General features: G+C 34.4%; 1 protein-coding gene across 6 annotated transcripts in view; it reads right to left on the reverse strand.

Annotated features, from left to right (window-relative positions):
- Positions 1-6638: 6638 nt before the first annotated feature.
- YTHDF3 (YTH N6-methyladenosine RNA binding protein 3) overlaps positions 6639-25984 on the reverse strand; it is a 39280-nt gene continuing 19934 nt past the window's right edge. For all 6 annotated transcript variants that reach the window (XM_045075740.1, XM_004772946.2, XM_004772947.2 and 3 more), the window contains one exon: positions 6639-9761. In XM_045075740.1, the coding sequence (XP_044931675.1) occupies positions 9738-9761 (24 nt within the window). In that variant the 3' untranslated portion in view covers positions 6639-9737. The remainder of the gene's footprint in view (positions 9762-25984) is intronic.

The raw sequence follows: 25984 nt of genomic DNA on the forward strand, positions 1-25984 counted from the left end.
TTGTGGGGGGACAAAAAGCCAGTGTGGCTGGAGCAGAGTGACAGGGCAGAAAGAAGGCGGATCTAATGAATCAATAGACCCCTTGTAATGAATCTGCTGAGATGTGTTTTTGACTTTATGTTCATAGATCAAAAAGGAAAAAAATTGGTATGCACCTGCAGGAAGGTAAGGGGCCCTGGGAGTGTGTATGGTGGGGAGTTGCCAAGACAGAACTCAAGAAGTGATTTGACAGATCTTGTTAAGGATACCCATCCACTCAGTGGAGTATGAACACCCCCAGTCCATCAACGAAGTGTGCCTCAGAGAAGTGGTGTCCCAAGGGGTCTGCCCAAATATATTCATAATCACACTAAGACTTTTCCTCTCTCATTCTCTCAGGAGGGCACAAGTCCAGTTTTCCAGATTACATGGGAAGTGATACTTCAAAGACTGAACACTTTCAGTATGATGAATATCAAGATATAAGCCACATGAACAAAAGCTCTTTGGATTCCTCAATAATTTGGGTGTAATGGGGTCTTGAGACTAAAGTGTTTTGAGTACTGCTACCCAACCTGTTAATAGATTTGACATTATTAATATTATATATTGTGAATATTGTATATTACAAATGGGACATTTATTGGTGGTAGATTTATTATTAATAAAATTACTGTAGAGTCCAGTAAGTACTGGGAAGTAGATCCACTCTAAGGTAGTAAATAATCTGTGTGTCTACTGTGAGCTTGTGCAAAGTTCCTGAATTGTGTAAAAAAAACAAAAAAAAGATGCACAATAATGAAACATCTGAGATTTTCCTTGAAACTAGCTAAGACCTCACTGTGAATGGAAGGGTTTCCTCAAAGAACTATAAACATGAACTAAAGAAGATGGGTAACTACATGTAAATAAAACTTGGTATTGATGGATCTTTTAAATATTTGAACCTTTGAGAGAAAGCTGTTCAAAAGTTCTTTTGTAAAATCATTTAATCCAGTCGAAAATAAATACTAATGTGAATAGTTTATTTCATTTATATGCTATAGGAAAGCACTCTATCAGTTTTTCGTTTGTTTTTACCAACAAGCAAAATCAAAATGAAAAAAAAAAAAATAAGCCTATATGGAAAGCCAAAGCTACATAATTCCAAAGTAACTACTTAATGCTGACTTTTCCTTCCTTTGTTTTTTCCTTTTTAAAAGGGAGTAATGGGGGGAACCATCAGTTTATATAAGCTCTTAGAAAGGAAACAAGTGCTTTTCTTCCCAAAAGAGAAGTGGTTTACTCAAGGCAACTTCCAAAACTTGACAAGAGTTCTACGGCTGTCAATGTAGATACTAGTAATTGTTACTGGGTGTATGTCTTCTCTCCAGCATTTCATACAGAAAACATTTCTTACACTTTAGGTATTTGAAATAAATATGTAAGTGCTAGCCCATTCCATTTTCTAAGTGATATGAATACTTCTTTCTCTTTATTAAATTTATTTGCAAAGATATCATAACAGCTTATCATTACACATGTACATAAGCAGCCGCATGCAGAAAACGGTTAATCTGTTTAATGCAGAGGCAAAAAAGTTTTCAGACTTTAAAAGAATAATTTAAGGTTAAAAATCTTAAAAATGAACAGTGTTAAATAAGGAAACTGGTGTTAGTTAAGGAATGGATTCATAAGAAGTGATACAAAAAAACTTGAAGCATTGTAACTTAAAAGAGACATATACTTTAATTCACCAATTATTTGATATATGTCCAAGACTTTTTCTTTGAATAGGAATCTGGTGATGCAAGTTCCCTGATGTCTTTCTTCCATACCATGCCTCACCTTTAATGCATCACCTAAGATTTCCCACGGGAGTGAGAACTGAAGATACACTCATACACTGTGTGTAAACTTGCACATTTTTCTGACTTTGCTGACAAGTGCTTACAGTTTTCTGATCTACACCTAATTAGACAACTCACCTCTATCAGGTATTTCCAAAGCCGCCAATTTAGGTTTTCATAGAAACAACTCATTCAGTCACATTTTATCAGTTTACATATTTAAATTTCACAATAAAATAAACAAGTACAACTGGAATCAGTGAGTTTAGACAGAAGCCCAGATGACCCTTGGGCAGCTTACACACATGGACAAACTACAGAATAGCCATGAGATGCACGAACCGAGTGTGCTCCAGGCACCAGGTGCTTCACAGAGGGGGATGCAAGTCAGTTCATACAGCAAGCCCAAGCACAAATAACACACTTAGTATCTTAGCAGGAGATCATAGCTTCAATATTAGCATGCAATGATATCGTGTTAAAGTTCTACCTGTAAAGTTTTTACCCTAAGATAGCTTTCTTTCAAATACATACTAGGAGGGTTAAAACTGCCATCTTGTTTCGTGGATGTCAAACACCTCTTGCTTCTACATTGCATAGTATAGCTGATGAAACAAGGAGGTAACACATACACATTAGTGTTTTCATTCTAAATTGTTACCATTCATGATGAAGCCCTTACTATTTATTAATGATAGTTGATTTGTATTTTGGCACTCACAAAATGGAGGCTGCCCCAGTGGCCAGGCTGTGAGGAAACTGAACCCAAGTCGGCGTGCACTTACACCTGAGACACCTGTCAAGGAAACCGCACACACACCAATCACAGTCCTCCAACTCAACCTAGCTAGCTCACCTTACCCTAGAAAAAAGGACCTGCTAACCAGTCATGACCTGTTTCCCTCCTGCCTCTTCCAGCATTCTGTAAAACTGGCACTTGCCCAAAATCCTTCAGGAAGCGCGCTCTGCAGCTTGGGAGGCACTGTACTGCCTAATTCATGGATTATTTTCCCTTGAATAAAAGGCATCAAACTCATTACTACATTGTTTTAGCTTTGTCATTGGATACTAACACACTTAAATGGTATCAATATCAAGGAGTGTCTGTAACAAAGCAAAAAAAACTTCTTAGGATCTAATTTTCATCTTTGGCTTCAGTGTTCTTCTATTGTTTATAGGTTTTCTTATGTTATTCCCCCATATTTGCTTTCCTTTTGGTCTAATTTGCCTTTGGTTCTGCCATCTGCTCTGCTCTAGCCAGATAGAAACTAATTTTATGTTGTTACATTTTACTTATTTAGAAAAAGTATGGCTGACAGTCAGTTAAAACTCTGGAAACCAAAAGTTGGCAAAACAAAGATAAATGGTAATTTAAGCTTTATTCAGGAAGTGACTGTTCTCAGGATCTCAGTAATAGAACATTATGAATTGAAAGTTATCAGTTTTCTACAACCTCTAAACTGCGTGTTAGTGAAGATTTACCCTGAGAAATCTTCAATGGCAATCAATAAATTTTAAATTCTCCTAATTCTCTAAATTCTGAATAAAAAAGAACAGTTAATATTTGAAGATTTGCCACAGGTCCAGGGACTGTGCTAATAAGCACTTTCTGAGTGTTACCGCATTTAATCCTTCTGAAAAAGGATCTGTTTTCATTCTTTTATTTTTAATTTTTTTAATTGATGAGGAAAGCTAGGCTTGGATCTAGTTTAATAGACCTAGAATTTAAGGACAAGTCTGTAGGCCTCCAAAGTCCATGCTCTTTGCCAGAATATTATGCAGCAGACTCAGAAGTTATTTCAAAAGAATTCCATCAAAAGACAGATGCCAAGCTATTTAAATCACCCTTTCTTTTTAATGGAAAGAAGCACTGTAACCTAACTATTTAGCTCTGAACTCAGGGCTTTCAACCCAGCCAAATCTGAATTTGTTCAGATTTGACCATCTGTTCTTACTTACAAATAAGATCAAGATATTTTGCCTTTATCTAAATGTCCTTTATTAAGATTTATTTAAGGGGCACCTGGGTGGCTCGATGGGTTAGGCCTCTGCCTTCGGTTCAGGTCACGATCTCGGGATCCTAGGGATGGAGCCCCACATCGGGCTCTCTGCTCAATGGGGAGCCTGCTTCTCCCTCTCTCTTTGCCTGCCTACTTGTGATCTCTGTCAAATAAACAAAATCTTAAAAAAAAAAAAAACTATTTATCTTCAATCCCTTTGTTAAAATCATCATTCTATACACAGATTTTGAACTCAGGGAGTAGGTATGAATTAGAATTCCTCCATTGGAATTCCTCCAATATACAACTGTTCTACTGAGAAAAGGAGAAAGTGAAAGGAAAGTTCTAAAATGATACAAGCAGAAAGAAAAATGCATTGAGGGATGAGGCTAAGTAGTAATAAAATATATTCTTATATTCTTCTTCAAAAATACGAGGATAAGGGGGAACACAACTGCCCACTGAAGTGTAGACTGATTCTTCAGCAAGGAGAAAGAGTGACTTTACAATGGAGAAAGACCACCTCGGCCAGGTGACCAAGGTCAACATCAACGAGCATATGCCGGGGCTATGCATCTTCGCTACGATGTGATGGAAATGGCAATTTCCCTATGGGGTATTCCCCCTCCCAAAATTCATAACCTCAGTCAAATCCTAAGAAAATTGTGAGATAAAATTCCAGAGAGGCATTCTACAAAATTATCTGACCAGTACTCAGTACTGTCAAGATCTTCAAAAATAAGTCCGAGAAACCACCAAGAGGAACCTAACAAGACATGGCCTACTAAAGGTAATGTGCTAGCCTCGATGGCAACCCAGACTAGAAAATGGACATGAGGTAAAACTTAAAAATCTCAAGCGAAGTATGATAATGTACCATCAAACTGGTCTAGTAATTGTAACAAACATACCATATTAATGTAAGATGTTAATAAGGAAAGCTGGGTGCAAGGTATATCGGAGCTCAGTCCTGTCTCCCCAACTTTTTTGTAAAACTGTTCTTTAAAAAACTGTACTAAAAAAATCCATAAGGATAATGTAAAATGGCAGTAAAATGAAAACAAAAAACAAAAAACTTTGGATTTCTTTGGAACACATTCCCTTGTCTCTTTTTAGCAATACTATGGAAAAGATGAAGATTTTGTACCACTGAACTTCAAAATTCACTGAAGGGAAGCAGTGGTCATATTCCCATCAAATAAAATGAATAAAATCTAATTTGGGGTCTTCATTACTTATATTCTGAAAATAAAGGATGACTATTAAAAATTATATTGGTTTCCAAACTTTTCAAGACCTAACACTCACCACTGCTAGAATAAGTCACAGTGTACAAAGCTATGGAAATCATAAATTATAGAGGTGGGTGGGTGGCTCAGGTCATGGTCTCAGGGGTCCCAGGACTGAGCCCCGCACCAGGCTCCCTGCTCAGCGGAGAGTCTGCTTCTCCCTCTGCTCTTCCTTGTGCTCTCTCTCAAATAAATAAATAAAATCTTTTTAAAAATCCTAAATTATAAAACTTCAGAACTTGGAGGCATTCTACACTAATCTCTTGGTAAGTGCACTGAAACAAAGGAAATTTGCTCAGTATCGATCCACCAGTTAGAAGTAACTCAAAGTCTGGTCTTTCAACTTTCAATTCTAAGATCTTCAGCTATATGCTAATTCCATTCTGATTACAGACATGTCAGACAGAGCCAATAATGTTTCTAAACAACCTTCAAATATCTACATCCATAAGCGTATTCTATGAGGGGGTATTCTGTTGACGTGCGAGTGGGGTGGCAGGAAGGGATGAGGAAGCGGTCGGTGTTACGACCTGCACTTAGATCTTCCTTGCATTCTAAGTTTTACAAAAATAGTGTTTCATTTACATTTAGTCCCAATGCTGCACAGGCAACTCAAATTAGAGAGCAGACAAATTCTGAACTTAGTGCAGTATTTTAAAAATAAACTGTATTTAAACTGCTACTACCACGTGTAGGTGATACATAGTTCTACTTTTCACTAGTACACCAAAAGGAATGAGCAAAGAGTACACCTCAAGATCATGCAATTACAAGTACTGTAATTAGAAAGCCTTGAGTTAGCCTGTTAACTTCAGACTACAATAATATTTTAGTTCCTAGACTAGACTTACTAAACCTAGCATCACTAAGCAAGATAAAGCCAGGCAGGTAAGAATTAGGGTCCCAACAACAAATGAGTAGCCTTGAATATAAATATGCCGATGAGATGCAAACCCTCCCTTTAGGAAATGACCAGTAAAAAGGAGGTTTCTGATGATGCCAGTGTGGGACACCTGGGGTGAATCTGTTAAACTGTGCCTCCATCACATACCATCAGTGTTCTACAAATCTAAGCTGTGACAGCACAGAACTCTTTAGTTTCTTCCATCAGAACAAGTACCTTAGAGCCCAGCCAATAATCAATGCAGCAGCCAGACTCATCACGATCTACATAAGCTCTATCTATCCCAAAGGATAACATACAGACTGTTAGAAAAGCATTCCCTGGTACCAAGAATGGGGGATTAGGGTTATTAGACAGCTGGTACCACCACTTCCTCCTATTACATGAAAACAAATAGGCCTCTTTCTCTTTTGCTCTAAGTTTAGTATTAAGAGCATGTAATTGAATAAGCTCACTGGAGCGGATAAAGATTAGGATAAACTGTTATCCCCCTCTCTTTAATTTCCCCAGTTAATTTAAATGGCCAACTAAAACAAGCGATACAATCTATTTGTACTCGAGAGAACCATCAATCAGGAAATCCATAATAGGGCAGGCAATACATATTTTTGAAGATAAAATGGAAAAAACACAGATATGAGTGAACAATTTTTATTGAAACCCTCAAAGATTAAAGAGGACCAAATGGTGAGTTTGGGTACCATAACAGAAAATCTCACCTAACTGTACCATCATTCACAGGAATGAACAAACCCAAACACGACAAAATTCAATTTCTCATGTAATTGCTACAAGTGAATGTAAATGAACTAATCATTTTATCATAACCTTTCTTTAATCATACGAAAAAGAAGGGAATTTACATGGCATAACAAAAGATATGCAAAACTTAATGAAAACACAATTCTCTTAAGTTTTTCAAACTTATTTTTATAGGATGCAGAATGCACTTGAAATGATTAAATGATTTAAGCTGATTCTTTTTTATTGCAAACTGTTTTAACATCAGCTTAACCCCCATGCATGGTATTCAAAAAGAACACAGCTTTTTAATTAGAAAGATCACTCGAGTTAAAATGAGGAATTAAGTACTAAAAATTAGGAAAAGGCTGGGGTTTCTTCTGAAAGGAATCTTCAAGTACCAATATGTATAGAGAAAGAATACTAATTTTGGTTACATTTTCCCCCTTACTGTTAAATATACAAACTATAATACCTTTCAAAATAAAATACCCACATACGATAACTTTAATTAGAAACAGTCAAACCAGATCTTGGAAAAGTATTAAAAGTAAGCAATTTGCTGGGCCAGTAATGTCTTAATTTGTGATTATTCCAACATTTGATGATGTGTCTCCTGCTGTAGAGCCCAGGTTCTCTTCCTTTTGGTCCCTACAGTTAAGAAATATTTAGTTAGTTGTGCTATTGAGACAATCTGTAATAATTTCGCTTAGAGAAAAAAACTTTTTTGCCATACACTGACAGACCAAAGAGGAAGAGAAGGCAGGTGCTCTGAAGAAAACTTAAATGAGAAAAAAAAAATACCAATTTTGAAAAAAGTTTTTTTGTTTTGTTATTTTGTCCCCCCCACCCAAAGGAATGCTGCACCCATTTCACTTAATATTAGAAATCCAGGTTAAAGGCACTGGGATGTATTCCTCACCATGAATAGACTACTCAACTACATCTGACATCAGAGTCTGCTACTGTAATCAGCCTGCTTGCTGAGTGAGTGACACTTCTTACATAGAAACTTAATGTAAATTAAACAAGTTTGAATCCACTTATAATGTAACTAGTTTTATAAAAATATTCAGAGTCACTAATAAAGCACCAAGAAAAAGAGAACCTCAGAGAGAGGACTCAGACCCTTCCTACAAGGTCACCCCTTTACAGTTTTGTCTAATAGGACCTCCAGAGTGACAACAGTCATCTTTGACATGTCCTACCTATATAATCTTAGGGATGTAGACCATTGCTATGGTGACTATACCCAAATGCCAATTTTCATTATAAATAGTTAAGAGACATGTTACAAGATTTCATGGCTTACTCTTAAAAAGGTAAAATAGGTGCAATTTTCCTTTAAGAAAGACTTTATTCTGTAATACACCATTAACATTTTGATGTTCCCTTCAGTAAACACTGATAAAACTACACTGGGACTACCAAAGAACTGTGAAGTAGCTAAAATTATTACAAATACTGTATTTTTTTCCACTTGAATACAGTATTTGTACATTTAAGAAAACATTGTACAAAAAAATTATATAAATGAAAGCCTCAAAGAAGTATCTGTCACTAAATTTTTGAATTGAAGTGACCAAAGACTATAGTAAATGAAAACATTTCTAAACATGATGTAAACATAAATGGAGTAATGCAAAACATCAAGGTATTCAAATCTACTATATTGCTATTTTCACCCTTAATGTATCTTTCTACATAGTTTTCTCCTTTTGGAACAGTAATATAAGGGGCGGTACATTATCTTCATAACCTTATGCCACCAAATCAGTTAATACAGATGCTTGACACATTTAATTATACAAAATCAATTTGTTTCAAGTTACAAAATTAATGTTGATATGTAATTAATGAAAAAAATAAGATGTTAAAAAGATAACTATAAGAATACCCAGATATATGCTGTATTCCCATTTATATAGATCTGATCAATAAAACATCAACACATTCACTTAGATACTGATTTAATCCATGGATCAAGGCCATATTTTCAAAGTATTTTAAGGATGCCAGGACACTGCAAAAGCTGGAGAAAAGAGTTGAGGAACAGTATATGCTCGCTAAACAAGAACTATGTTTATTTAGCTAGTGAATACCTAGAGTAATAAATTTTTACTTCATGATAGCAATCAGGCTCGCAAACACCCAGAAATAGGAATTAAAGGGTTTTAAATGTAGTTATAAAGGTCATAAAAAGTCTGATTAGACTGAGGTACATTTACTCAAAATTTTGAGATTCATTAAGTGGTAGCAAACAAAATAATTCCTCAGACAAATGCACATTTTTCAGTATACATATTATTGGGGGAAGGAGGGGAGAAGAATGTGCATTAATTGGTGAAATCCACCAAGCTGCATATCAATATTCTGTTACACCAAACAGTTTGAAGACAAGGGAAATGTTCTAATATAATTTCAGATTATGTTTCATTTGGCTAAAATAGAGCTTAAGGTTGCTTTGCCATATTAAAAGTTTACTACAATAATTTTTCACATAAACATTTAGACTTGAACTCCAGGACTAAATATGGCATGATTATTTTGCTTTTAATCTGTCAAATAGCTAAAAATTGACAATTTAAAAACTACAACAAAGAAAAAGTTGAAGCAGTGTGACTCTTACATCATTGAACCACTTCTAATGGTTAACTGTTAGTATTTAACAAATTCAAAGAGTTAATGAATCCTTGCATTCATTCAGTCTTCTGTGCCTTAGCTAGGATGCATAATTACAAAAGACAGCAGATACTGGTAAAAGCTTCAGGACAGAAAGTGCTTGACGAAGTTACAGTTCTCAAGTGTGTTTGGTGAGAGTATAAGGGCAGATGCGCTGATGAAAACCATTACAAGAAGAGTCAATTCTGTGTTAGAGTTCAAAGATGTCACCTTAAGCAGAAAAAAAGCTTTAATAATGTCTTCTTTGACTTATTAGGCATTTCCAGAGTCTACATCATTAGTGTTGTAATTCTAACAGGACATCTTCATATGGTTATTGTTTGTTTCTATTTCTCTCCTGAAAGAAAAACACAAAGAATTTTAATAAAATACCACCATTATTTAAAAATTTAAATTATTTGTACTATAATGCAAACCATCTTCATAAAAACTTCTTCAAATACTAATTGGAGTAAGTAAAAAAGATTTACCTGCACACAACCACAGAGGACTGATTACCATGAAACATTTCAAAATTAAGCAATTCAAACACAAAGACCTATTTCAGGAGAGTATGGCCCTCTCCACAACCCTATCTTCCCAAGAAATTTTAAGGAGAGTATGAAATGTGTTTTTAGGCCTTTCAATGAGTTTTTAATGGTGAGGTATCAAAACAGACAAAAAGGCCTCTGAAACAATATGAAAACTTTTGGCTAGGCAGAGTTAGGAGAAAAGGAAGAGTTGCATTAAATTGCATTCAAGTTGTATTACGTTAAGATTCTAGTAGTAACTAAAAAATATCGCGAATCACAAACTTCCTCTATATCACATTCTCACATTCATTATATTGTAACTTTTCCCTATCAAGAAACATGATTATTTATTATTTCCTTTAAGTGGAAATCCCTTGAACAAAAATTAAACTGACTGATATTTTCTCAATGTTTATTAACCAAGTATTTATCTATAGTACTTCTGCCTGTGAAAAAAGGATGACCAGCGTTGTGCATGTCTATCAAGTGAATGCATCATATACTCTGTTTGCACCATCTTGTTTTATTATTTTTCAAGATTTTATTTATTTGACAGAGAGCCACAAGCAGGGGGAGAAGGAGGGAGAGGGAGAAGCAGGCTCCACACCAAGCAGGGAGCCAGATGTGAAGATGTATCCCTGGACCCTGGGATCATGATCCAGTCAAAGGCAGATGCTTCACCAACTGAGCCATCCAGGTGCCCCTGTAAGTTTTTAGTTTAAACAAGTTCACAGGTGATCCAGACACTGCTGGTCCAGAGAACACACTCTGAAAATTACCTGTGTTTAAACAAATTATAAGACTCACTCTGTTTTCACTACTTCCATTTTATATTTCCAAGAGCATTACATGTTCTATAATAAATATGAATGCACTTTGCAACTGATCAAAATAAGTTCCCATCCTGTGACAGCATCAGAAAACTGTATTTTGGGGCGCCTGGGTGGCTCAATGGGTTAAAGCCTCTGCCCTCGGCTCAGGTCATGATCTCAGAGTCCTGGGATCGAGCCCCGAGTAGGGCTCTCTGCTCAGCAGGGAGCTTGCTTCCTCTGTTCTCTCCCTCTGCCTGCCTACTTGTGATCTCTGCCTGTCAAATAAATAAATAAAATCTTAAAAAAAAAAAAAAAGAAAGAAAACTGTATTTTACATTCCAAAGAGAACTTTTTAATTTCTTTGTTACTAAATTCCTTTTTTATTTTAATTTACTCCTAGAACTTGAAGAATAGTACTTTATACAGAAAGCTAATCAAATAAATCCCTACCACGATAGCTACAAATCATTTTATACACACATTATCAGTGAAAGACTCTGAAATTAAATAAAACAAAATGAAAGCAGACACAAAGCTACCTAATTAATCACATTTCAAAAGGATAAAAACAAAAATTCAACAACATAAAAAAAAAAAAAAAGATAATTTGGTACTGGGGAGCTACAGTTTAATTTTACAAAGGCCTTAAGTGCTTAGAAGAAAACAGCCTAAACATAAAATCAGTTTTAAATGGAAGGAAACAGATAGATTTGTATGAAAAATCTTGAAACCTGCTTTAATTAGCCAGATATAAAAATCTAGAGAAATTCATCAACTCCACAAAGGGCCCCAAAAGTACAGACAAAAAAAAAAGGCACTATTTAAGGATATGTAAGACAAAGAGAAATTTAACTCAAGGAAGATGATCAGCTGTATCAATGAGGATCATGTATTACTTAAATAGAAGTTAAAGATGCTATTTCAGTTTGAACAGTAATCAACTATGCACTTTAACTGGATCAAATTTAAAATATGTAAAATTACACTTACTATAATAAATCTATATGTGTAATGCATAACTTCCAACTCAGTGGACAGAAAAAGAGGAAAAAAAAATCAATCCAATAGAACAGATGGGTCGGGGGTGGGGGGCTTGAATGATCTACATTTAATTAGAAAGTACAAAATAAGACAGCAAAAATACACATTTATATCAAGCATCAAAAAAATGTATGTTCATCAATGAAAACAATTCAGATGCTTCAAAAATCCAGTTATACATGATTACAAGAAAATAACCTAAAACATAATGACACAAAGTTAAAAGTAATGAAAAGATCTAAGACAACACAAACCAACTAAAGACTGATAGAATTATATAATTACCAGACAAAACTGATTTAAAGGCAAAAACCATTGTTGGGAGATAAAACGGTCACTACATACTAAATAATAGACATTTTTAAAATAAGCTATGACACAATATTAAACTAAAAAAACTTTACATACATTAGAAGTTGTCAGAATTATAAAGAAAATTTTACAGGCTTCTCATTACAGCAGGAGAATTTAACACATTTCTCTGTAATTGGTAAAATGGAAATATTAATAAAAATGTAGGCTGCATATACATAAGACAGAAAACCGAGGCAATTACAGGGTTCACAATGAACCACCAAAAAAGGTGACTACATGTCAAACTGGAAAGCAAATCTAAATAAATACTGGAGTCCACATCATACAACATCACATTTTCTGACATCAGTTTTAGAAGCAAAAACAGGTAAACAACAACAAAACACCTTACCAACATTTGGAAATTCTAAAAACATACTCCTAAAAGTCTCCCCAAAAATCATAATGGAAATTCAAAAATTTTTACATCAGTACAATGAAAATGCTTAGTCTATGGCCCACCAAACACTTAGGAATGTACATGTGCAAAACTGAAAAGAATAAAAAAAGGCTCAAAAATAATGAGCTATCATCCAACTCAGTAAGTTAGGAAATGAGTAATAAGTCCCCAAAAGTAGAAGGAATGAAATCAGATTGCAGCAGAAAATAATGAAACAGAAAACAAGAATAAATAGAACCAAAGAGAATAAAAATTGGTGTTTGCAAGGAAGAGCTAGTGTCTGGAGAGGGAAAAAAACCCTAGCAACAGAAAAATCTCTGGAAGGACTGATTTAAAACGAAGATACATTTTAAGTATCATGAAGACTGATACAATTAAAAAATAAAAATACTATTCATGCCAATATGAAAAATACCTTAAAACAACTTCCTAAAAATAAAATTTACCTACATACAATTTACCAAACTAAATTCAAGAATAAACAGAAAACCTGCAGAAGAGCCTTCTAATAACTAAAGAACATAAATCAATGATTAAAAACTACCCCACACAAAACCTCGGTTTTTTTTTTTTTTTAATTTTATTTATTTATTTGACAGAGATCACAAGTAGGCAGAGAGACAGAGAGAGAGGAGGAAGCAGGCTCCCTGCTGAGCAGAGAGCCGATGCGGGGCTCAATCCCAGGACCCTGAGATCATGACCTGAGCTGAAGGCAGAGGCATTAACCCACTAAGCCACCAAGGTGCCCCCGTGTTTTTATTTGTTATATACCTATGTAAGTATGTATGCATGCACGTATGTAACCTCTACACCTAACGCTGGGGCTCAAACCCAAGACCCTGAGACCAAGAGCCAGCCAAGAGCCTCCAGACTCACATAGTACATTTAATTAATTGTCCTAGAACTGATCATTCTAAACTAACACCAACTATTCCAGAGACTAGATAAAGGGGGAGCATCTCCTGAGTATTTTGAGGGTAGCAATACTTTGATACTAACAGTGTCAAGAGAAGAATGAGAATGTAACAGTTTAGTCTCACTTGTCACAAAAGGATCTCTTCTAAGGCTGTTTTGCTGGTAATAATGTAGAGAAGCAAAGGTGAGAATGGGAAGGCCAGTAAAACTAGCACAGTTAATAATCCAGTACAATAATAACAGCCCTTAGATGGTGAAGAAAGATGCAGAGCTTGGTTTTGAGATACATTCTGAAAGCAGAATCAACAAGACTGACTTACTGATGTATCAACTGATTAGAGACAGAGTTTATGAAAGAAAGAGTCAAGAATGAGTTCCCTTAACTGGAAGAGCAGTAGCGCCCTGTACATAGAGAAGGTTTGCGGCAGGCAAAGAAAGAGGGGAGTTAGATTTCAGACACTTATTAGGCAGCTGTGAGAAGGTATCAAATAGGCTGTCCGACATAGGAGTCTGGAGACAGGAGGAAAGGCCCGGGGTGGGGGTGGGGGGGGGCGGTTTATACATATTTGGAAGTCCTTAGCACTATAAATGTCCATCAACAAAACTCAGGTCTTCCTGAATATGGTCAATACCTTGGCTTTAAGACAACAAAACTCATATTTATATTAACAAGATCTAGAATGGAGCCCGACAGTGTTAACATTAAATAAGTATTTAAATATAATGAGAGGTCTATGGGCATGCTATTGACTACAGACCACTAGAAATATGAGATTAAGCAATATGGAGCTATCAGTGATAACTTCTTGTGCTATTCTAAAATGACATACATATTACACAACTGTCATCATAAATAACATGTACTGGTGTGTTGTTGGGAAGTAATACAGGAAGGAAAAAACCTGAATTATACAAAAGGAGCATGGTCCAGTACACCTTAAGAGCTATGTCTTTAGCGATAGTTCAGAAGAATGCACTTTAAACAAACACTCTTTATGACACAAACTTTCCAAAGTGACTCATAGAATTTTAACAATGACTGACAACTCAAAAAACAATTTGCAGGGATCCCTCCTTCTCTCATTTGCCATTAATAATACAGCTAGGTCTCAACCAGTCAGATTTGGAGATTTGAGGGCTTTTCAGTCTCTGGTATAGGGTTTCTTCCCCATTTTGAGCTGAGTAGACACTGAAGACCAATGTATGAACCTAAGGCCCAGAAACAGAACTTGGCCAGTGGAGAAGAGCTCCAGGAGGAAGTTTACTTGCTAACCCATGTCTTTTTGACAGAGCATAATGGATGAGCTAAGACTTCCTACCTAGGAAACAGCTAGAAAACAAAATTTTCTTCAGTGTCCTCCGAAGAGCCAAAAGCTTGCCCTTAACATTACAAATAGATAACTTACTTCCTTTTAATCACTGGTAGGTTTATCACTATTAATGATATTTCAGTAACCAGAACTAAGATTATATAAGCCAAAAGGGAAAAAGCAACTGTGTATCTAAGAAGTCTCACCATCCAAAAAGAAAATGAGAATAAGCACAAGGAATATAAGTACAATGAAAGAGAACTGCGGAAAGAGCCAGTGAATACCTGGTGGCAGGGGGAAAGAGGGTAGAAAAAGAGAGACAGAGAGAAAGCAGGCAGGCAGTCACTTGAGACCCAAATGCAACAAACACCTTTTGTCTAGCTTGAAAATCTGACTTTCAAATTGAAAATTTCAGTAGATGAATGAAAGGGCTTCAAAATGCTCATTGCCTTATTTAAGGAGTAGAATATTAAGTCCAAAAATTACCTCAAATTACAAAGCAGAAAAAGAGAGCTAGAAATCACAAAGAAAAAATAAAAATAAGAGAACCGTAGAATAGATCTAAGACAAAACGAATATTCTAGAAGTAGGAAAAAGAACAAACACAAGAGCCAAATAAATAACAACTAAGTAACAAAATTTTTCACAAATTCTTTTAATATTCTTTCCTGCATGAGGTAGGGCTTACTTTTCCTCCTCTAAAGTGTGGGGCTGGACATTCTGACTTGCTTCTAAGAACACAGTATGCAAAGGGAGGAAAAAAATACTTATATTAGAGAAGTCTAGCAGATTCAACCTAAACCAAGTAATCAAAATTAGTATCACTGAGTATTAAGTTACCTATAATTAGATTGAGAAAGACACACTAGTTATGCAGTATTCTTCCCATAAACTCAGTCTGATTATGAGAAAGCATTAGGTAAACTGACACTGAAAGCCACCTTAAAAAACATGTGCCCTGTAGTCTTCAAAAGTGTTAAAACCATGAGAGACAAGGAAAAACAAAGAATTGTCTGTCCTAGCTTAGGGAAGACTAAGGAGACATAAAAACTAAATATAAAATGGTTTTCCAGATCTTCAACAGAAATAGACATTAGTGGGAAAAGTGGGGACATCTGGAAAAAAAATCTGTAGTTAATAGTACTGTACCAATGTTAATTTCTTAGTTTGGATAAACATACTAGCATTATGTAACATATCAGTATTAGGAGAAACTAGACATACAGAAACATCCAGTATTATCTTTGTAACATTTCTGTAAATGTAAAAATTATTCAAAATCAAGTTTTAAAAAAGCATAATAAAAAGCTAGAAAAATACAAATCCCAAATATATTAAATATCATATTGCCATAGAAATATGAAATGCATAGATGTTCTTCAGGGTATTGTTAATTTAATGGCTGCCCTGCTTCTTTTTATTATTTATAGGGAAAAGTGTTAAAATTACATCCCAAAGTTAAAACAAGTAAATTATCAGACTTCATTTTTAAATTAAAAAACAAAAAAAAGAGCTGGAGCGGAGGCAGTGGCCAGGGTGGGAGAATAGTCATGTTTCAAAAAAAGACAAAATTATAGACAAAGAATGACTACAGTTAAAATATAACATTCAATTCCTCAGAAAAATTAATTACTTACCAGGAATAAAATCTACTCAGATTGGCTTACTGACTGAAAAATTTCACACTAGAGAGCAAAACAAGGGCAGTAACAGATGGATAAAACCCCCAGCTGTTCAAAAGCTGTACATTTGTCCAGATCCATTAAAGTGTTTTAATACTGAGATAAGCTTCTGACCTGCACTATCCCAAAAACATGATCAATCATTTGGCATTAAGAAAGCAAAAGACAAAGAATATAAGGGAAACAGATCAGTTCTATCCTGTAAAATAAATTCAAAATTTTAAAAAAATCATCAAGGGAAAGGATCATGATTATGCTTTGGAGACTCTGTTTTGGGAAGCCAATTCTTCAATTTTTTTAGACTTACATTTCTATGTAAGTGAGAAGGAACATTCTTGATCCTCGGCACAACCACACTATAATAAAGAAACTGCTTTAAAAGATTCCAGTGCTCAAGTCTGCATTACACAATAAAGAAGTATTTCAGGTTTGAGTAAGTATATGCAGTCTGGTAATTTATAAACAATTCATCTGTACATCCAAAGATCAAGTAATCTCAAAGTGTGCTATAAAATGGAAGAGTTAAGAGTAACTTCGAATAGTGAAAAATGGAGAACAGCTACAGTATGTGTTAGTTTAGGTCCAAATGAGTAACAACATGATTCTAAGAAGTCCTAGAATTAGAACTAATTCATGTTTAGAGCTGTGATTTAGTTTCAACAAAATAATATCATTCATCACACTAAATTAACTTTTTTGTGGATGTGTAGCCTTATTTTGATTTTCTAGTTTTCACTTAATTTCACATTCAAGACACACTGTATTAAAAAATAAAATCATATATAAAATGAAACATAAAGGTCAAACTAAATAAAATGGTCTCTATTTACAATGTGACTATTGGGCAGAACATCCTAAGGATATTCTATTAGAACTAAGAGAACTGATAGGTGAATTTACAAAAGTCACAGGATACAAAATATTTCTACAAACCAGCAATGAACAACTGAAAAAACTGAAATTACAATTACATTTACAAATATAAAACAGTAAAAAAAATTAAAAAATACATATATAAAATACTTAGAATAAATTCATTAAGAGACATGTGCAGGTCCCCAACACCAACAAATGTAAAATTTCACTGAGAGAAATTAAATGTCTGTATGTCCGAGCAGATTGAATTCCACAAAGAAAGGGCTCTTTATCATTAGCGGCTTACTGGTAACCTTTAATATTTATCTGTTGACTGAGTAAGGAACCACACTTAAGAACATACAGGATCAAAATATATGGTGATAAAGGCTGACCAGAATACAAGATGTATGCTAGTTCTCTCATATAAAAAGGATGGTCTGTGATCCCAGGGTCCTGGGATCGAGCCTCACATCAGGCTCTCTGCTAAGCAGGGAGCCTGCTTCCTCCTCTCTCTCTCTCTCTCCCTGCCTCTCTACCTACTTGTGATCTCTGTCAAATGAATAAATAAAATCTTAAACAAAGCGGGGGGGGGGGGGTGTGTGTGCCTGGGTGGCTCAGTGGGTTAAAAAGGATGGTCTGAGGACCCAAGAACAGAGGCGCTGAAAGCCAAAGGAATTCATATCCAATTCCATTTTGGATCAGATTTTAGTCTACTTACAATAAAATGAAAGTAATAAAATAATTACATTTCAGACTTTCATTCACAAGTGGAACTGTTCATTAGTAGCTTTTTTATATCTTAGTTCTTTTATTATATATCCTGTAATCTTTTTTATTCCCTTATGTTATTTCAAATCCAAAAAATATCAGTATTGAATGTGTAAGAATTGAAATACTTTTCAATAAATTCAAAGTTTTCTGCCAAGAAACAGTAAAGTCAGTTTCACTCAGTAATTATACAGTGCGATATAAGTAAATTTCTAAAGAAACTGCACATCAAAATTTTAAAATAAACTATTAGACGTAAACAGGAAAGATAATTCAATAATTTGAGTTAATTCCTGAAACCTAAAAAAGATATTTCATATTAACTTAGATATGTTCCTGCAGGTAACTATGTATTTGCTGCTCAAGAAAAATAACTGAAATACCATTAAATTTAATGACTGTTCATACCATTACAGGTATGAAAATGGTATCTCCGAAGGGTATGTAATTAATCCAGTAAATACCGGTAGTTCATTTAACTGAAACTCTGAAAATTCTTTATCAGCACTGGAACAAAATACAGCTACTAACTCTCCTATGGGGTAAAAATATTTATCCAAGAAAAAAACAAACAAATCAGTATTATAAAATGTTAAATTAAAGCACCTCTTTTCTCACCTCTGGCCTACAAAGAATTTTTATCAAGTTCAAAACAAGAGTCTACGACAATTAAAACTGTATCATCTTTTTTTTTTTAACTGCATCATCTTGAATATACAACATGTCACTCAATGTTTTATCAGAGAATTTGTCACTTAAATATGCAGTATAAAAAAGTTTATGGTATCCGAGCACCTGCTGGTTCAGTCAGTAGAGTACGTGAAATCTTAAGAGTCATGAATTCAAGCCCCATGTTGGATGTGGAGCTTACTTTAGAAAAAAAAAAAAAAAGTTTATGGTATCCAGGTGCCAAAATCTACTTTCCAAAGAAATATTCTCCAAATTTTACTGTAAAGATCAAAGGAAAAACAAGATTTTATGTACTGAATTTGTTACTATTAATCATAATCAACTCACTTCATAAAAAAGAAAGTCCACCCATAAAAAAAATTTACCAAAAGGTGGCTGAGCACAGACTTCAACTCATTCTTGATCCTAAGAACTATAATTTGATTAATGGGAAAGCATTAAACCAAGTGTTCTACTTGAGAAAAAGAAATATAGAACTGTCAGGGAAATGCTTACTGTTATCACAGGAATAATTATTGTTGAAGTGACTTCAGTATATTAACAAAGATTGGGTTACTCAGAATCAAAATTATTCCCATCACAAAAAATACTGTATGAGATACTAAAACTTACTCTAGCCTAAAAATACCTAACAATATAATATAGTATACATAAAATACACAGAAGATTCTAGAAATTAAAACCACTTAATAACAAATTTATTATAATTATGTCTTACTTTATTCTACATAAACTGCAGGTTTTCATCTCTTTCTGTACGAACAGGTAAATGCTGTATTTTGGAAATTCATCTCAAAGTTACAGGCAACTGAAAAGTCTAATTTCTATATGGAGAGGAAAAAACTATTAAACAAAAAATTTCACTTGAGATTAAGTTTCCTGGTCAATAAGGATTTATAAGAATGAAAGAAACTAGTAGGATCTAAATGACTCACGGTCAAGTACAACAAAAGTAAAATTTCAATAAAAGGATTATCTAAACAGTCAAAAGTAAATTCTGCTGTGCAGACTACTTGAATTTATTTTATCTGTACAAATACAGCCAGAACATTATTGGTTCTTTGTTTTCTTTCATTTTTCTAATTAAACTAGCTTTATTATTAGAAGTAATACATACAAAGAGCAAGTTAAAGTAAAAAGCAAGCTCCTCTATCCACCTCTAACCCTTTCTATTTTAAGTTCCTCCTAATGGGTTGCCACTATTTAAGTAGTGTTAGTATATATACTAATATATATTTGTGTGTGTGTGTGTGCGTGTATATATATATATATATTTCTTGTTTTCTCAATGCAGACACTATCCGTTCCCACTGAATATGACAGGTAATTTATCACAGTGGATGAGTATGTTACATTCTCCTTCTCTCCTCCCTCCTTACACTAGAAGCCACACTATTTTTAGTTTTAGTGATTGTCTTTATGACTCTAAATAACATGCCAAGCACAACTGCTTGATATATCATCTTTAAACAATTATGTTACCTTTAGAAAGATGAGAAAAATACTCCCTTTATTTACCCTTCTTCAAATCTTTCCTTCCCATTCCATCTCATAACATTTTGCTCTAACTATAATTAAATCTTTTATACGCTAGTGTCCATTTCTACAGATGGAAAAACCAAAAAGCAGCATTCATTATGGAACTTGAATGACCAAGTACATAGTTCCTAAATAAAAAAAGTGCAGCGATTTAAACCAATAAATAAAAATTCATTCAAGCTTTCAAACTTTACAAAAGGAAAGAGATTCTTCAAAATATCTACTCAGTTAACAGTTAATCATCTGCTTATTTGCCAATCATTAGGTGCTAGGGATTCAGCAGAGAAAAAAGCAAGCCCTGCTCTCACAGAGCTTATGTTCCAATGAGAACATGATTGGCTAGAAATGTTATTTTCTTTTTAGCTTCCTTCACTTCTCCAAGGTCACTGGTTCCCCACTGAGGGCTCATTTCATTTGTCAGGCTTCAAAGACCACAGCACCAATTTAACAGACTGAGTGGAGATGCACAGAGTCCTGAGGTAAACTACATACAACGAACACCTATCAGATGCATAGTCCCTGTTGAGAGAGACTTATTCTAGTATAACCAGTTAACAGGCGTTACCTTTCTTGAATTCCTTTTTCTGTTGAAAAACTTCTTCAGGTTACTTTCTCATGAAGGCTATGTGACTACTCCTGCACACCTGGAATCTTTATTTTGCATTTCCCCTTCCATGATATAATGTGACATCTTTAAGATACATCTTTAAGAACGTAATTCTATATACCCTCTTCCCCTCCATTCTGAAATAAGATTTTCTGTACGAGTATCCAGAGTTGTAGATGGAAAAATTCTGATGATAATCTGATTCTCCTTCATCTGCAGTAGGTAATCTGTCTTTTGCTCAGGGAGCTTAAGATTTTCCCTCTATCCTGCCTTTAGTTCTTTTCAATTTGAAAAAATACTGCTAGTTACTCAGCCTGAGCCCATTCCTTCTGAAAACATAAATCTTTGGTCTTTGGGCATTTTTCTCCAATCATTCTTCCTTTGGTTTTTTCCTTACTTTTTCAAAACTCCTTTAGAAAGACAGTGGGCCTCTCCCCTCTTTCCATCACTTCTTTCATCTTTTATATATATTTTTCATCTCTATTACTCCACATTTGGAAATTGCTTTGATTTGAAATTTCAGATCAACTGGACTTAAAACATGAACATTTTATTATCTGCTGCTCACTAACTTTTATTTGCACATTCACGTTTCTCATTTCCAAGAACATTTTCTAGTTTTCTTTTTACATAGGAATCCAAACTAACAACAAATTAGTTTTATTTTTTAAAATGATTTTCTGCTCCCTAAATTCTTTTAGTGAGTTGTCTTGGCTGCTCCTGTCATTAAGCTTGATTTTAATCAAATATATCAAAAATATGTGTTCAAATCTAAGAATAAAGAAGTAGGCAAATACTATGATAACTAGCATGGATTTCTCTTCCAGTTTTAAGTTTCACCAATACCCCTTACTCTAAAAGACAGAGCATGACTTTCTAAGTATTATATAACCTGACAGGACGTCTAGCAAACTCTTCCACTGAGTGCTCTGATGGCAAGAGAACCTGGAGACTTACTCCATTGTCAGAATAACCGGAAGAAAAAAACAAACAAAAAAAGTCAATCAAAGACCCAGTGATGAGAAGATGGAATTAGCTTCTTAAAGTCCTTGTCTTCTACCACAAGTAGGCCTAAGAACGTCATAAAAACATGAACACACAAGGGAGAGAAATCAAACAAAGTTACAGTAACCACAGACCCAAATCTAAAATTTAAAACTAAAAACTCTATGAAAAACCATAGGAAAAAATCTTCCCAAATCTTTGCCTTTGGAAGGCAAAGATTTGGGGCCAGATTAGTATAAGCCTTCTAAAATTGTTTTTACTATTTAAAACTGTTTGGCTATTCTAGGCTATTCTACCTGATCTTAGCCCAGGTCTTACACTAGAAAAAAGGCATAAAGGACACTGTAGATCAACAGATAAGAATACTGTGGTTATCTAAGAGAATATCCTTATCCTTAGGAAATATATACTATACGTTTTGGGGAGGAGGGGTAAAGAACCATGACATATGAAACTTATTCTCCAATTGTTAAAAAAACGAACACACACATAAAGCAAACAGGGAAGAATGTTAATAGGTAAATCTGGATAAAAGGCATATGAGTGTTTCAGGTATTATTCTTGTTCTTCCAAATAAATTGAAAATTATTTCCAAACAAACTAATGAAGGAAAAAAGATTCATGTATGTTGTTGCATTCTCAATCTGTACTACTGTACTACTAAGGCACCAATGTATTTTGGCTATTTTTTCCTGCTGATGAGCATTTAGGTTTCTACCAGTCCTTTTACTTCATTCTATTTACTTCATTCTTGTGTGTCTTCTCGGGTATTTGGGAAGTTTCTCTTAGGTATAATCCAGGAAAACTGCTGAATTCAAAGGTATATGAAATTTCAGCTTTTATGTAAGAGAATGCAAAACTACTTCCTCACATAGCTATTACCAATGCTCCTCTCTGCAACTGCAGAAGAGATTTTATTGATCTAGTTTCTCCAGTACCTTATATCATCAAATTTCTTAATTTTGCCAAATGAATGGATATAAACTATTTTCTTATTATAGTCCTAATTTGCATTTCCCTAGTTATTAATAAGACTGAATATATTTTTACATATTTATTAGCCATATTTGTTTCCTCTTTCATGAAATGACTATCCATCTTTTGCCCATTTTTCAATTGGGTTCATCTTTTTCTTAAACTGATTCACAGGAGTTCTTTACATATTCTTGATACTAATTTTTGGTCAGCTACATCCAACATTTCTGCAGTGCCTAACATGTCTTTCCAGTTTCATTAAAGCATCTTTTGGTGAACAGATTTTTTTTTTTTTCAAGTAAGCTCTACACGCCCAACATCGTGTTTGAACTCACAACACAAGAGTCACATGCTCTACTGACTGAGCCAAGTAAGCGCCCCTTGACGAACAAATTTCAATTTGGTCAAATTTCATCAATCTTTTCTTTTATAATTAGTGCTATTGTGTGTCTTAAGAAATCCTACTTTACCCAAAGACTGAAGAATTATGCACTTGGGAAAATATGACCTCCAAATATCACAAGGTTTGAAGAATTTCAGCAAAATACCAGAGGGGTCACACTAAACAATGACTTGCAAATCCTTTTATGTCAAAAAGAAAAAAGGCATAACAAGTAAAAAAAATAAAATTCTACCAACACACCACTGATTTATCCTCCTTAGCCAAGGAGGACGGATAACAGACAGGGAACAAACACATCCTTCATCACTGGGATGCAGGAGTATTTAAAAGCAGTTATGCTGGAAAGCTAAAGTGCAAGCACGAGCTTATCTAAGAGAAAATCTACAAATAAAAGTCTACACATTCTTCCTGGACAAGGGATAACAGCGCCAGAAAGAAAACTGGACAAGGATACATGGTATCACAAATGCTAAACAATTAACAAACAGGGAAAACTGTTACCTTATATGGTAATTTCAAACTTAAAGCAAAGTTAAATTACACTTACTAGCACATCCATGTACTGGTTCTCCCTTCTCATTCTCTCAGACTGATGAAACACTACACTGATGAAGTCAACAATGAACATCATTCTCTCATCTCCATTATGTGCAGCAGGAAGAGAAGATGCAACTAACACTAAGCGTTGAAAAGAAGAAAGAAAAGAACAACCCTGTTTTGGAGCAAATACCTGACCTGAATGATTCTCTTCCAGGTTCAATGATCACAGGAAATAAGTCAAAATGAGTCTTAAAATACCATTTCACAAGAAGTGATACTAATCAAACTATAATGAATCAAACTAAAAAGTTTCTGTATAGTGAAGGAAGCCATCAACAAAATTAAAAGGCAGTCTTACTGAATGGGAGAAGATACTTAAAATACAAATGACATATCCAATCAGGGGTTAAAGACCCGGACATTTTTCCAAAGAAGACAGATGGTCAACAGACACAAGAAAAGATGCTCAACACCACTAACCATTAGGGAAATGCAAACACAATGAGTTCTCACTTCACAACTGTCAGAATGGCTAGTATCAAAACGACAAGAGTTAACAAGTATTGGTGAGGATGTGGAGAAAAGGAAACCCTCGTGTAGTGTTTGTCAGAATATAAATTGGTGCAGCCACTGTGGAAAACAGTATGAAGGTGCCTCAAAAAATTAAAAATAGAAATACCATACAATCCAGTATGGCACTTCTGGGTATTTATCCAAAGAAAACAACATGATTTTGAAAATATGTATACACCCCTATGTTTATTGCTGCAGTATTTATAAACAGCCAAAATATGCAAGCAACCCAAGTGCCCATCAATAGGTGAATGACTAAAAAAGATGGGGCACACACACACACACACAACAGAACATTACTTGGCCATTAAAAAAAAAAAAAAAAAAAAAAGAATGAAATCTTGCCATATGTAACATGGATAACCTATAAGTTATTCTACAGTAAGTGAAATAAGTTGAAGACAATACCATGATTTTGCTCACTTATATGTGGAACTAAAAAACAACAGAACAGAAACAGACTCATAAATACAGAAAAAGGTACAGGAGTTTGGGGAGGGGGTGAGAATGTGTAAAATAAGTAAAAAGGAGGAAGAGATTAAGAGGTACAAACTTCCAGTAATAAAATGTCAGAGACCAAATGAACAGAACAGGAAATATTCAATACTGTTAATTATTGTAGTTACCTTTGTATGGCGACAGACAGTAATTATACTTATTGTGGTGAAAGTGTTGAATCACTAAGTTGTACACCTGAAACTAACAGTGTCAATTATAAATATATATATATGATATATATATATATGATTTGGAATATATATATATATATATCATGGCTGCCAGAGGTTAGACATGGAGGAAGAATACAATACAAAGGGATAGTACAAGACAGTTTTCCAAGGATGATGAAACTATTCTGTATCCTGATTATGGTGGTCGTTACACAAATTTACAAATGTGTTAAAACTCCTTTATTGCCCACTCCAATAAAGTGAATTATACTGCAGGATTAAAAAAAAAAAAAAAAAACTTTTAAAAAAGATATGTACATGAATTTATAGGAGCTTCATTTACATTCTCCAAAAACTGGAAACCACCCAGAAATCCTTCAGAGGCTGGATGGATAAACTGTGGTAAGGCCACACAATGGAATGATGTTTTGTAATTAAAAGTAACAAAGAACTGATATATAAAACAACACTGATACATTGCAAAGATACCATGCTAAGTAAAAGAAGCTAGTCTTAAAAGATTACACACTGTGTAATTCTGTTTATATGACATTATGGAAAATGCCTTACAGAGACAGAGAACAGATTAATCCAAAGGGGGAAGGAAGCATCTGACTACAAAGAGGCAAAAAAAGGGAATTTACAATTTTACTGTATGTAAATTTAAAAAAAGAAACAAGTTAAAAACCATATGAAAGAGGAAGAAGTTTCAAAAACGATAAATACAGGAAACAGAAATAAGCTTTAGGCAGTCAGCTTTGTGCTCAATGAACAAGATGGACTCTGGATCAAATACAAAAAAGAAAATCAACAGATATAAGTGGGAACTAGATGTAATATTGTTAGCAAACTAACATGGTCACCGAAGAATTCAAAACTTGACAGATCACAAAACCAACACAAAG

The sequence above is a fragment of the Mustela putorius genome, unplaced genomic scaffold (genome assembly GCF_011764305.1).
Source record: "Mustela putorius furo isolate JIRA1106 unplaced genomic scaffold, ASM1176430v1.1 tig00000151_pilon_pilon_pilon, whole genome shotgun sequence".
Lineage (NCBI taxonomy): Eukaryota > Metazoa > Chordata > Mammalia > Carnivora > Mustelidae > Mustela > Mustela putorius.